Source organism: Haliotis cracherodii, unplaced genomic scaffold (assembly GCF_022045235.1).
Source record: "Haliotis cracherodii isolate W230 unplaced genomic scaffold, xgHalCrac1.p SCAF_10, whole genome shotgun sequence".
In the NCBI taxonomy this organism is placed as follows: Eukaryota; Metazoa; Mollusca; class Gastropoda; order Lepetellida; family Haliotidae; genus Haliotis; species Haliotis cracherodii.
In genome coordinates this window covers 13127667-13143217 of record NW_027266265.1, presented here as the reverse complement: position 1 = coordinate 13143217, position 15551 = coordinate 13127667, and the positions used below count along the sequence as shown (strand labels likewise).

At 41.0% G+C, this 15551-nt stretch overlaps 1 protein-coding gene across 1 annotated transcript; it reads right to left on the bottom strand.

The window, feature by feature from the left end:
• Positions 1–295: 295 nt before the first annotated feature.
• Positions 296–15070, bottom strand: LOC139446657 (vacuolar protein sorting-associated protein 4-like). Its single transcript, XM_071227934.1, has 12 exons — positions 14740–15070; positions 14189–14321; positions 12549–12648; positions 12197–12279; positions 11010–11126; positions 7214–7251; positions 6409–6527; positions 4064–4276; positions 3078–3215; positions 1981–2077; positions 1057–1182; positions 296–544 (listed from the first exon to the last, which is right to left on the bottom strand). The coding sequence occupies exons 1-12, from the start codon at positions 14992–14994 to the stop codon at positions 452–454; spliced, it is 1512 nt and encodes a 503-aa protein (XP_071084035.1). The 5' UTR covers positions 14995–15070; the 3' UTR covers positions 296–451.
• Between the last annotated feature and the right edge of the window lie 481 nt (positions 15071–15551).

The window sequence follows — 15551 nt, the reverse complement described above, 5'->3', positions numbered from 1 at the left end:
ACACGTGACAATGTTGTCTGTGGTCCTGTGTCACAGAGATGGTACTTAAGTTATCATTGCTCATCCAGGGGCACGGGTGGCGCAGTCGTCTAGGGTGCCACAATTCACTGTGCAGAGTTGCGTCCCTTGGGCACGCCAAAGACCTATGATTGTGGGTTCGAATCCCGGTTCGCCCCGATTATGTTTCTAGGTTTGTCAGCACCATACCCGTGCTCGTGGGTTTCACCGAAGTGGTAAACGTCTAAGACCTGCATCACTTCGGGCTTTCCTCCCACATTACACTGACATGCCATGATATAACTGGAATACTGTTAAAAGCGGCGTTAAATCCAACTCACTCACTCACTGATTGCTCATCCAGGTTAAATGTGAAGATAAGAGTGCACTGAAACCCAGGCTTTCAAGGCATGCAAAGTTCATTTTGGTCAGCTGACTTCACATGTCAATGAAATTAAGTAACCATGTCCCTCCAGTCAGACATCTGTCGGTCTTCCCCTGGTTCGACTGTCCCACTGCAGTTAGCCAGAGAAAGAAGAACATCACTCTGAAAAACAGGAGAACATCACACTAAAAACACAATTGAACACCATTCAGTAACACAGGACACTGCTCTAAAACACAGGATGACGCTCTGAAACACAGGAGAACACCACTATGAAAACCTAAGAAACAACCGTGAAACACAGAACATCACTCTGAAATCAAAGTACACCTCTCTGAAATGCAGAATACCACTCTGAAACACAGGACACCACATTGAAACAGGAGAATATGACACTGAAACACAGTTGAACACCACTCTGAAACAGAGGACACCACATTGAAACACGAGAATATGACACTGAAACACAGTTGAACACCACTCTGACACCACATTGAAACAGGTGAATATGACACTGAAACACAGTTGAACACCACTCTGAAACAGAGGACACCACATTGAAACAGGAGAATATGACACTGAAACAAAGAAGATAATCAGGACAACATCCCCAGCATTCCTAAAACATTAGTAATATGTTGCATATGTGTTGGCAATGGCAATAGTAAATATACCATTTCTATGTCCGGCTCTAAGAATTTCTTTGCATCTACATCCATCCAGGTCATCTCTACAGCTCCTTCATCATCTTGGTGACATGGCATCCAGTGATCCTCGATGTTAGTCACAGGGTGTGCAATCTGAAAGAACATAACCTTTCATTGTTGTAGCTACCTTAAAAATCAGGATGCTAATGTAACTCACACACACAAGTATATTGCAGGCCTTTGGTTCGAAATTCCATGTGCTTAAATTCCAGTGGCAAGGCTAAAATCATAATAGAGGGTTCCCTGAGCTTGAAGGGAACTCTTACATGTTCAAAATATAAAATGACAGTGAGTGAGTGAGTGAGTGAGTGAGTGAGTGAGTGAGTGAGTAAGTGAGTGAGTTTTGCCAAAAGGTCCACTAAAGGTTCTCTACAGTGTGGTGTGACAATGACCATTTGAATATAGTGTAAATCTTTAACATATCTATAACATAGGACACGTGGAACATATTATGGGAACATTGATATCTTCAGTAGTCTAAAATCTTACATTTAGAACTAAGATGACGGATGGACAGGTTGCTGGGCAAAGGGACAAAAATAGATGAGACAAGTTCACTTTGACAATATCGAAGTGAGTGAGTGAGCTGGGTTTCACGCCGCTTTTAACAGTATTCCAGTTATATCCCGGCGTGTCAGCTTAATGTGGGAGGAATGCCTGAAGTGATGCAGGTCTCAGACGTTTATCACCTCGGTGAAACCCTTGAGCACAGGTATGGTGCTGACAAACCTATAAACATAATCAAGGCGAACTGGGATTCGAACCCACAATCATAGGTTTCTGGTGTGCCGAAGGGACGCAACTCTGCACAGCGAATCCATCGCCTCAGACGAATGGCCACCTGTGCCCCCCAATATCGAAGTGAGCTTTTAAAAGTAACACTGAATGCACCTTTTTGAAATACTTGGCACACTGAACTTGGCGCACCACCTGCATCATGATCTCCCTGCTTAATGCCACCATGTCAGCCTGTGTGCACCGATGTCCTCTGAAATATACAATCATAGGAATAATATTATCAAACACTTCCTGGACTCGTGAAGATCCGTGGCAGAATAGGTCTTCAGCAACCCATGCTTGCCTTATAAGGAGACTATTCTTGTCGTAAGAGGCGACTGACAGGATCTGGGGGTCAAGCTCGCTGACTTGGTTGATGAATGTCAACGATCCAAATTGCATGGACCGGTGCTCGTGATGTCAATCACTGGATGGTCTGGTCCAGATTTGATTATTTACAGTCCGCCATGATAAAGCTGGAATATTGCTGAGTGCGGTGTTAAGCAACAAACAAACAAATCCTGGCACAAATGCTCCCAGGAAATACTACTACTAAAGAGTGATTGGGCTTGGGTCAATAGGCAGTCTCAGCAAGATGATTCAAGACTTTCAAACAGGATGTTTTTATCTGCAGACTTTTTTCATCAGAAAGGCAGTTGACGCTCACCCTTATTACACACAGATTATGTCAGTGTCCTAAAAGAACTATTCACAACATTATGACTTGAGGTGAGGTGAAATGGGGTTTAATGTCGCATCCAAGATTATTGCACTTTATTAGCGACGTGCAAGCATGTGTGTGTGTGTGTGTGTGTGTGTGTGTGCGTGTGTGCATGTGCGTGTGCGTGTGCATTTGTGTGTTTGTGTGTGTGGCTGCTTGTACTAGTCCAGACTGATGCTGATTTATAGTGATAGCCCAATGAAATACCATGCCACAGTTTAACATGAATACCCAACTCAGACACAGTTTACTGACTCCAAGCCGACTAGTCCTAGTTTTAGCCCCTTAATGCCGAGCGCCAGACAGGGTAACAACAAGTATCTTTTAACGTATTTTGCTATGAAGTGGCCGGGGATCGAACCCCGGACCTTCCGCTCTTGGGGCGGACAGTCCACCACAAGACCACGGAGGTGGTCCATTATGACTTTAAATGGGTACCCTGTGTATCTCTCTATGATCTTATAACAGCATTTCATTGTCTTCAACCTACCCAAGTGATGCAGTTCGGTCCCCAATTTTGTCAAAATCTTTTTCTGTCAGCTTGTGGTTAGTTTCCTTCAGGTTGGCTTTCAAAATATTAATCCGTTCTCCTTTAGTTGGCAGTTGAAAGTAAATCCTCGATGATAGCCTTCAAACAAAGAGTAGATTTCAACAAATACTCTATTCCATTATATCTTTCAACACCTGTCTTAAGGATTGTCATGATAGGGCATAATTAGTGAAACCGATTAACACAGAGTCTTCGTACCATAAAAAACATTATCTCATGTGGTCCCTAGTTTGAGACAAGCAAATGAAGAGAACATTAAAACACAATTCCATAATCATTGTTTCCGCTGCACGCAGCAAAATTCCAGCTATATGACAGCAGCTAGTAAAATTCAGTGATTGATATTATATGCATCAGGTGAGGTGAGGTGAAATGGGGTTTAACGTCGTGTCAAAGATTATTGCACTTATATAGCTACGTGAATGCATGTGTGTGTGTGTGTGTGTGTGTGGCTGCTTGTACTAGTCCGGACTGATGCCGATTTATAGTGCTAGCCCACTGAGATACCATTCCGCAGTTTAACATGAATACCCCACTCAGACACAGTATACTGACTACGAGCCGACCAGTCCTTCCTTTAGCCCCTAAACATGCTAAATGCCGAGCGCCAGACAGGGTAACAACATCTTTTAACGTCTTTTGGTAAGACGTGGCCGGGGATCGAACCCCAGACCTTCCGCTCTCCGGGCAGACACTCTACCACTAGACCACGGAGGCAGTCCTTATATGCATCAGTCCACAATGTCGGAGTATGATGGCACAGAGGCAACCAAAATCACCAAGCTTGATCCAATTAGTCGATTCTTTTTCTGGTGTTCTATTCTAAGGCAGAAGTGGACACTAATAAGGATTCAGTCAGTACAACATATCTAGAGTTTTTCAAGTGGCAAATCCAGTTACGGAGTTGAGTAATAGAGGTGAATTACCTTCTCCTGAATGGGCTCTTAAGGTTCCAGGGTCTCTGTGTGACAAACACGACCCCGACCTGTTTGGCATAGCCTTCCATGTGCACCATCAACTCAGTGTAGATGCTTCTCAATCTGAGGTCTGATTCATCTCGATGTATCCTGTCAACATCCTCAAGGCAGATGATGCAGTTCTTTCTCTCACTCGCCATCCTGAACAGTTCTCGAACATTCCTGCAATCATTGAATAGTGGTCATCTATTCTGGGAGGCCATCGTATTTAATTCCTCACGAGTTCATCCTGCTGTTCATCCCTATCCTGTCCCTTTCTGTGCATGTGTAACAAGCTGGGGCTGGGTCCTAGCAGGGCCCTTTGCAATATGGAGAGAGAGGATGGTGATGCAGACACATAGTTTATTTGTTTGTGTGTTTGTTTAATGCCGCACTCAGCAATATTCCAATTTTATGACCGCAGTCTGTAAATAATCAAGTCTGGACTGGACAATCCAGTGATTGACATCGTGAGCTTCGATCCACGCAATTGGGATACGATGACATGCACCAACAAAGGCTGCAAGCCTGACCACCTGATCCTGTTAGTCGCCTCTTATGACAAGCATAGTTGCCTTTCACTGCAAGCATGGGTTGCTGAAGACCTATTCTACCCTGGATTTTAACGGCTCTCTGGAAGATGTGGCAGCACATCAAATATTGAGTGCTGTAGTGACAAGATTTTAACAGGAATTGTGACTAGAGTTACCTCCCCTGGCTGTTTACAAACATACAAAACTCGATCATTCGAGAGGTTTGGGGTTGGGGCGGTTTCTTGAAGGCAAGCTGTACGACACATAAGAGTTACATGAGGGAGATTGAAGACCTTGTATGACCAGATTTATGTTTTATCTACATTAAGAGAGTGAGTGAGTGGGTATGGTTTTATGCGCTTTTAGCAATATTCCAGCAATATCACGGCAGGGGACACCAGAAATGGGCTTCACATTGTATATACTTGTAAGTAGAGATTGGCTTCCTGACTGAAAACACTGAATTCCTGCTAGGTTCCAACACTATTCGGGATTTGGAGCACATCATCTTTCACGATAATTCTGGACGTTTTGTGAGTGCAGTGACTTGTGTCATGGGGTCTGTTATTTACTGCTATTGTCACTTAATGACCCATTGTATGGCCTAAGGATATCGTAATTTTGTGTTTCAATATTATTTGCTAATTATTTGCCAATAATCGTGTGTGGTCATTTACAGATTTCACAAAAGACACAAACTAATTTCAGGGTTAACCTCTGCATGTTAGTTTGGAACAATATAACCATCTAATAGATACATATCTCATTTTGTATCAAAATATCACCTTCCCATTTGATACTTGTATCATAGCACAAGGAAACACAATGAACTGATACTTAAGAAAATGTACAACTGTATGGATTAGAACGTTCGATGTAATCCATAAGGTTGTACGTTTTCTTACTTACTCACCAACTCCTAGAATGCCAATCAAACAATTACACTGATACTTCTTTTACGTTGTTTGCTGTTTAATGCTTCAGTCAGCAATATTCCATCTATTCTTATTTAGTAAATAACATCACGCGTATACCCTGTAACTGGGATACAATGACCATCCGATCAATTTAGTCTACCCTTAACACAAGTATACATTGCTGGGGACCTATTCTAGGCCAGAATCCCCATCATCTTCCCGAGGCAAGGGTGTCCACTAGCCTATATCAAAGCCTAGTTTCTACCCTTGCGACACAAAGGCCACTTTTCTTGGCGCGACCCTGGCGCCACCTCTCGTAGATCACGAGTTAATCCCCTTGTAATGAAAACGCAATGTCCAGTCAGATCGCTGTTTTTATCTCGTATAGCTTCACAAAGATGGCAACTACCATAGGCGACGACCTAGTCGATCAGAAAACGAAAACATTCGCGATTTCATCCCTGACACAAAAACATAGGCAATCGTTGGGGGGTTTAAAAGATGACAAAGACATATTCTTGTCAACAAAGACAGGCAGCAGTCCCTCACTTTCACACAAAGGTGATTTTGTGAAACATTCTCTGATTGAACTATCGATATGTGAGAGAGTCCAATCATATTTAGCACAGGAAAGTGGGCTTGCTGTGGCAAGGGGGAAAATGTGACTTTGTTGGAAAGGCTAGTGGAGGCTTGGGAAGATGAATCAGCTTGAATCCCCTGGTACCGATGCTTTGGAAAAAAGTGAAGGCCTTAGAAAATACTGACGAATTGGTCATAATCATCATCATCATCATCATCATCATCATCCTAACATAGATGAACACTGGCCACAAAGACCCAATGCGGGCATGTCGATCCTACATACCGTGCCTCATCTGGTTCATACTTGTTCATGAAGTCGTATATGGACAATTTGAAGAAAGTAAAATCAGGAATGTCGGAGGCAACAGCTCGCAGCGCCATCGTTTTGCCAGTCCCTGGATGCTGAAACAACAACTGCTGCTCAGATGCTTTGATTCTTCTAAAGGTTGAGGGTTCATACAGTTAGCACATCAGTTTTCCAATTCATACCTCAATGAACCAAAAAACATCCACAGTCAATCCTTAACTGTTAAGGTACGATGTCCAAAATCATCAAAGTCACAGAGCCCGATCATTACCTTGATTAAGTTGCTTGATACAACAAATTTAGGTTGCTAGTGATTTCTTCCATTCTAATGAGAAAAATACCATTCTCACAAAAATAACAAAAGGCACTTGCCTTCAACACTTGTCTGCATACACAGATTGAGTGGGTGAGTATGGTTTTATGCCGCTTTTAGCAATATTCCAGCAATATCACGGCAGGGGACACCAGAAATGGGCTTCATACATTGTACCTATGTCAGGAATCGAACCCGGGTCTTCGGCGTGACGAGGGAACGCTTTAACCACTAGGCTACCCAACCGCCCCCTCATTATTGAACAGTTTACGAGTTACACTCATATCTATTACCCTCTCGTGTGGGCAGGGAACAGCAAAAAGAAACCAAATTTGTGTTTTTCAATGTGAGGAAGTATTTATTCATTCTCTTCCATAAACATGCTCTTCTCGTAAATAGAATATTTTTTAACAAAGCACAAATAACCAATCGAAAAAGTAAAAAAAGTTTAAGTATTCACTCACTTACCCCATACAACAGGATATTACCTGGCATCCGACGATTTTCTGAAATGTCACAATATCAAATGAGTATGACTTTATGCATTTTTTATCCGTACCACAGCCATGTCATGGTCAAAGTAGGGCTTTCACACACCATAACCTTGTGTATTCTATATATTACACGGGGTGGTCGGGTAGCCTTGTGGATAAAGCGTTCGCTCGTCACGCTGAAGACCCGGGTTTGATTCCCGACATGGGTACAATGTGTGAAACCCATTTCTGGTGTCCCCCGCCGTGATATTGCTGGAATATTGCTAAAAGCGGCGTAAAACCATACTCACTCACTCACACTATATATTACACATTTTTGCATACATAACTGGCTCTGTAGAGGACTAATGGCAGCCACAGCAGTACACGAAGGTCAAGGTTGTCAAATGTCTCACAACATATCAAAATATAATATATGTTACTTGTCATTACAAATATTGGTTGATGGACGACACAGAGAAACAACACAAGCTCAACATGACAGTCAGGTGAGCTAAAACTGTGTATCGGTAGATGGCCATTTTGAAGTCTAAAATGAGTTAGTGAGTTAATGCCAGCCAGCAGTGTTACAGCCATACATTAATGGCAAACTGTAGAAAATCGAATACAAAGCAAAATGCACCTGTGAAAGTCTGGTTGAGAATTGGTATTCAGTAACCCATATGTGTCATAACAAGTGACTGACAGGATTGGGTGATCAAGCTCGTCAGCTTGCCATGTCCTTGTATCCAAACTGGGTAGATCGATGCTCATGATGTCAAACGTACGATGCTCATGATGTCAAACGTACGATGCTCATGATGTCAACGTACGATGCTCATGATGTCAAACATACGATGCTCATGATGTCAACGTACAATGCTCATGATGTCAAACATACGATGCTCATGACGTCAACGTACGATGCTCATGATGTCAACGTACGATGCTCATGATGTCAATGTATGATGCTCATGATGTCAAACGTACGATGCTCATGATGTCAATGTATGATGCTCATGATGTCAAACGTACGATGCTCATGATGTCAATGTATGATGCTCATGATGTCAAACGTACGATGCTCATGATGTCAAACGTACGATGCTCATGATGTCAAACGTACGATGCTCATGATGTCAACGTATGATGCTCATGATGTCAAACATACGATGCTCATGATGTCAAACATACGATGCTCATGATGTCAACGTACGATGCTCATGATGTCAACGTACGATGCTCATGATGTCAATGTATGATGCTCATGATGTCAATGTTTGATGCTCATGATGTCAACATACGATGCTCATGATGTCAATATACGATGCTGATGATGTCAACATACGATGCTCATGATGTCAACGTACGATGCTCCTTATGTCAATGTATGATGCTCATATCAACGTACGATGCTCATGATGTCAACGTACGATGCTCATGATGTCAATGTATGATGCTCATATCAACGTACGATGCTCATGATGTCAATGTACAATGCTCATGATGTCAACGTACGATGCTCATGTCAACGTACAATGCTCATGATGTCAATGTACGATGCTCATGATGTTGACGTACGATGCTCATGATGTTAAACGTACGATGCTCATGTTTTGTACGTACAGCCAGCTTAATTTCTGTTTGAATTTTCTTCCTCCTCCAAGACTAAACTCAAACTGACATTAATAACAATCAATCAGTAGACTGACCAGTTAAGTTGTCATGGTTCCTCAGGACACAAGCTTTCTGAGCATTTGCCATGATTTTGATTAAAAAATATGCCAAGCACGTTTATTCTGACGCGACATGATCGCTCCTAATTTCATTAACATATGGTGTTTTTTCCTGTCTGTGGTAGTCTGTTGTTAGGCCGACAACTTTGCTTCAGAAATTTCCAAGAAATGTCCGCATCATTCCATTTCCAAGAAACATATGCCATATTTGGAAGTGCTAATACGTTTTACCACGATTTATGAATAAAATGTGCCTCATTGTCATTGACCTTTCAGACCTTGACGTTTATTAACCTCATTGGTTGACTTGTATGCAAACTATTACCCAATTATTTTGTGAAAAATTACACATTCTCGTGAAATTTGACACTGTTCAAGGTCTTGATATTTCTGGGCAGACGAGTCATGACGTCAGCCAAAAGGCAAATGAACATAAGTTTTACTTCTGACTTTGAAACCAAATGAGATATCCTGATCGTGCAACTCGTTATTTCGACAACCGAATCAACCAATCATAGATTGTGCTGCTTCAGAAGATTGCATTTGCAGGTCATATTTTGTTTTCATTTCATTTGTGTTCAATGGCGTAACTTTGAAGTATATTGACATTTTAACATAGTTTCTGATAAATCTGAAAACCAATAAAGTCACAAACGGAATAAACACACTAAGAACATGAACAGTTCATTTCAGGAAGTGATAAGTACTCAGCTGATTATTCATTTGAAGTTAAACCCTTCAGGCACTCAGGAATATTCGAGTTTTCTTTACAGTTTACATAGTTATATTATTCATCACATGGATTTCAGTACCAGTTGATTACTAGACAAAGGTCCATCCGGGTCTAGTGATTATAGGAGTCGCTAATCCGGGCTCCCAGACAGATTGGGAGGTATCATACGGAATATTCGGAAAACTTACTCATAGATTTCAATAATTGTAAACTTCCTGTTCTTTGTTTTTACTCGCGGGAAAATGGAGCCAAATTGTTAAATTAATGAAAAATACTGTTTTGTAGGAGAAATAGTCTCTCATGGGGGAGACTGAGAGATTTCATCAAATTGTGGGAGGATGGACTGGTCAGTGATCCTCATCATTATGTCTACATGAAGTCGTACAACCCCTTCCATTGAAGCTTGTGTCATGTGAACCCTGATGAAACTGACTGCCCATTCTAAATGAAGGATGCATGGGTTCTTGACCCCATCATGCAGATGTCAGCCTCATATCTTTACCAACTGAATTGGGTAATTTTAATGATAACCATCATCCCGCGGCAAGGGCGTTAACTGACTTCAAAAGTCCAGTTTGTTCCCACCCTTGCCGAATTTGGCTGGAATTCAGGACCAACATTTTGGCCGGACTAACAAGCTTATGCATAGTCCAATCAAACTTCGTAAACAACATGGATTTCAACATGCAGAATTTGGTAGACTGAAGGATTTGCAAACCATGTGTACCGCCAACTGGGTGTCAAGAGATATTGTGCACATCTTTTCAAGATTTTAATCAAGGTGCTCAAGTGATTTGATGCACTTCGCAAGGTAAAACCCGTTTTATTACAATATAGATCTTGATTATTGATGAGATCATCTTGACTGCGCGCTGCCATTTTATTTGAAGCAAATGCAAGTGATACGAGAAATGGAATCTGATTGGTCAATAGGAGGGACAGAGAAGTGACATAATTCATAAAGCTAAAATCAAGCCTGGAAATTCCTGCCTACTTTTACAGTCAGTTAACTCCTTTGCCTCAAGAAGATGGATCATTTTAGTCGCTGAAATGTTCTGAAATAGTCAGTGAACTCCCTTGCCTCGGGAATATGATGATAACAAACGAAAGCACACACTCAACACAAATGTTGAGTTGCTGATGAGAAAGTTCACAGGATACAATCTTCTAATCAGTTGTCACATGTTCATGCAGAAAGGTGTTATAAGAGATCTGGCTTTACTGAGATTGGAACAGAAGTTTGGCAAATCAAACAATGCATCATCAAACATCTGGATTCCTATAGCAGCTAGAACCAAGTGTCATACAAAATCCACACTTACGAAATAATTGTGGATACATCGAAGGCAAAACGAGGTGTTCCATAAGGCGACTTACAGCTTCCTCCTGTCCAACAATATTGGACCGGTTTAGTTTCTCATTCGGATCCTCTATGAACCCTGCAAAAGAGAGAGAAACATTACAATGTCAGTGTACCTACCAGGTGTCGGTGTACCTACCAGGTGTCAATGTACCTACCAGGTGTCAATGTACCTACCAGGCATCTGTGTACCTACCAGGTGTTGGTGTACCTACCAGGTGTCAATGTACCTACCAGGTGTCGGTGTACCTACCAGGTGTCGGTGTACCTACCAGATATCGATGTACCTACCAGGTGTCGGTGTACCTACAAGGCATCGGTGTACCTACCAGGTGTCAATGTACCTACCAGGTGTCAGTGTACCTACCAGGCATCTGTGTACCTACCAAGTGTCGGTGTACCTATCAGGTGTCAATGTACCTACCAGGTGTCAGTGTACCTACCAGGTGTCAATGTACCTACCAGGTGTCAATGTACCTACCAGGTGTCAGTGTACCTACCAGGTGTCAGTGTTCCTACCAGGTGTCAATGTACCTACCAGGCATCTGTGTACCTACCAGGTGTCGGTGTACCTACCAGGTGTCAGTGTACCTACCAGGTGTCAATGTACCTACCAGGTGTCAGTGTACCTACCAGGCATCTGTGTACCTACCAGGTGTCAGTGTACCTACCAGGTGTCAATGTACCTACCAGGTGTCAGTGTACCTACCAGGCATCTGTGTACCTACCAGGTGTCGGTGTACCTACCAGGTGTCAATGTACCTACCAGGTGTCAGTGTACCTACCAGGTGTCAATGTACCTACCAGGTGTCAGTGTACCTACTAGGTGTCGGTGTACCTACCAGGTGTCAATGTACCTACCAGGTGTCAGTGTACCTACCAGGTGTCAATGTACCTACCAGGTGTCAGTGTACCTACCAGGTGTCGGTGTACCTACCAGGTGTCAGTGTACCTACGAGGTGTCGGTGTACCTACCAGGTGTCAATGTACCTACCAGGCATCTGTGTACCTACCAGGTGTCTGTGTACCTACCAGGTGTCAATGTACCTACCAGGTGTCGGTGTACCTACCAGGTGTCGGTGTACCTACCAGGTGTCAGTGTACCTACCAGGTGTCGGTGTACCTACCAGCAGATGTCAGTATACCTACCTGCCAGGTAATCCCTCCTCCTTTGGGTGGCTTCATCATATTCATCTGACCTTTGGGGCACCTTACTTAACACACTGGCCTCTCTACAAAACATCAAATACACCAAATATTTGCAACAATATCTAAGGCAAATCTGCAAACATTAATTTTCAGCATTTATATTGTCTTTATACACACAGAAAATATATGACAGTAGTAGTAGCAGTAGCAGTAGTTGTAGTAGTAGCAGCAGTTACAGTAGAAGCAGTGGTAGTAGCGGTGGTAGTAGTTAAAGAATATGGTAGTAGTAGTTTCAGCAGGTGGTAGTCGTAGTAGGCATTAGTAGTAGAAGTCACGTAATTTTCACTCTCACCTTTTTTCTGTGATTTGCTCTTTTAAAAGTTCTGCTTTGGTCAATAAGGCTTTTATCTTTGTCGTTAATAGAGTTCTTAACCTTCCCTCTTTGCCAATTTCTGAAAATATACAAAACAAAAAGATATTTCTTTTGATCATGATATGTGCGCAAAATATCATTTATCCAAGTCATTGCATATTACATTTGTTATCATTTTGGCATGTAAACTATTAACAAATTGAATACATGAAAATTCAGAGCTCCAGATAACTTTTGAGCAATTGAGTTTTTACTCGACAGTTTTTAATTCAATTGGGTTATTACATTTTTCATTCGGTATCCAATACTTTTTCACTCATCTATTCATCATTCTTTTGGGTTTTCCCCAGGGGTCCGGAAAATTTAAAATCCCAATTGGACATTTGCATTTAGGCCACGCCCCCTTCAAATAGCGTATTTTAGTACGACTTTTCACACACATTACAAGTTGTTACGTATTCATAATATGATGAATTATGAATTGTTTCAATTTAAATTGTTTATTTCACCGGGAAATTAATAACAAATAAAATCATTTTAGATGTACATGGAAAACATATGTTTGTTTCTGTTATAATAACGATCTGTTAACGTAGTGAACGGTCTAATTAATATTCATGAGTTATATTAATGAGTCTGCTCAAGTGTACGCATTGTAACATATGAATCGAGACTATTATGCCATATTTGGTTATCACGTGACCTCACGGGAAAAGGTTTTTTTTAAACTAAAGATTATTTAAAAACAAGACAGATAATATAATCACAAATACTAAAATATCGTTGATAGCAATAGTTATTTGAATACTTTTTGCAATACAATAAAATCTGCAAATCCTCATTGTATGTCAACCAAGTGAAAGTTGTTAGCCATGAAATGAGTAAACATTTTGAGATTTAAACAAAAAAATGAAATAATGTATTAGATGTATATAACGGTTGAAAATATAGGCTTGACTCGGAACTAAATTTGCTCGTAGTTGTGTTTTGGAAATTAGTTCTGTTGGAAAAATGTTTCATTGGGTATATATGTGTGCTGTTTTTATACATATGAGTTTTTCATTTAATACATGTGTTTCTGTACGCAAATTAATTGAAAGTAATTGGGTTTTGAATATTTTCGGGGGGTTATTTAATGGAAATACGCAGCTTATCTGTAGCTCTGAAATCTGTAAATGAATCATCTGAAAACCTCCTGACAAATGAAAGCTTGAAATTTACATGAGTACACCCACGAGATCTATTTGATAGAGAGTCTGCCCGGAGACTAGGTCATTGGTTTCGTGCCCCGGCCGCGTCATACCAAAGACATTAAAAGAATGGTACTTGTTGTCACCCTGCCTGATGCTCAGTATTAACAGGATAAAACAAGAATGGTGTAAAATGGATATGTCACTAATGCAATAAACAAGAAGTTGTCATCCATGATGTTGTACATATTTCTTATTTACTCACCAACTTCGAGAATTCAATTAAACAGTTGTTTTTCAATCTTTTGTAACAGTACTAGTCTAGAAGCTGAAAATTGTTTATATTTTATTTTCAAACAACTACATTGTATTTGAGCCCAAAATGTTTGTAAACTAATAAATCAAATTTAAAAGGTCTAATATCCATACTTTTTAAAGCTTCCAGCAGAATCTCAATACTATCCTTGTAAAGTCTGAAGGACTCCTTTATGTCTGCACTCTTCTCACTCTCAACTGCTCGTCTCAGCAAGTCCACTTCTGTAGCCATCTTCTTATGAATAGTCTGTAAAGTACGTGGACAAGTTATTGTACAGCACAGGTCACATAGACCCAGTGAAACATTACTCATTTTACCTTCCATGTCATCTTGCTCTTATGTAGTTTAACATCTACACGACAAGGTCATGTAACAGTACCATACAGATCTAGATATTGTATACTGTAACAGATATTTTTTCAAATAGTACAGTGACAATTTTAAGGATCAGTTAAATCAAGAGATTAAATGAACATCTTTGGGATTACTGTAATCATGATCATTTTTCAATTTTACAAAGAGGAATTATTTTTTTGTAGATTACGGATTCATACGAATGAACAAAACTTTGCCAAATTTAAGATATTCAACTGCTGAATTTTGAAACAACTGCCATACAACTTAAAGGATTATTCTGCAGAAACTAAAACTATTTGACACTTACATCTTTTTGTGTCTCTTGTTTGTCGTGAGAAACTTCTTTTTCATCAATATTCCCACAGCCTGAAACTTCTCCATCAATGTGAGAGTTGAGATCCTCTCCCCTTCTCGGTTCATTACCAGTCTCAATACTACCACGACACCCGCCGTCCACGACGGTACCACCACGACATTCAACATCATCGGCGATTTTTAAAATTTCCGATATATTAAAGCCATCTATGTCTATAACGCTGTTACCACAACCACCTGATGCCATTCTTTGTATTGGTCGTTCCGACTCTTGTTGGTGCCAGTGGTGGTTGGTGTACGATTCACGGTTTTATCAACGTCATTGGCACATGAAGGACAGGAGCGATAAGCTAAACCGTCAACAAGTGACACTTTGCTAAGGTTCAAGTAAAGGATCAACAGCCACCATGGTCTATTTATGCGCACTGACTAGGTCCCCTAATGCACGTGAGGCTGCGTCAGTCGATTTGTTTATGTTTACCTGTACGACCACCGACTTCCGGTGTTCATAATACATGCTAAAACTGGTGAAAGATGAATAAAATTGTTTGACAGTCTGACATGTAGGCAAAGAGATGTTTTGTATGGCATTTCGCATGCGTTTACCCTCACGTGGTCGAATGTTTACACAGCTTTAATGGTTATTTGGGCATAGTTATTTTTGTCTGCTCCTAAACTGATAATTTTCTAACTTCCACCAAGAAGAGTTACTACTCAGTTAGGCCGGTTCGCTGTCGAGAGCAAACGAACACTGGGTAACCGTCTATTGGTGAGCAGACAACTCAAACGTCTTCAAGTTATGTC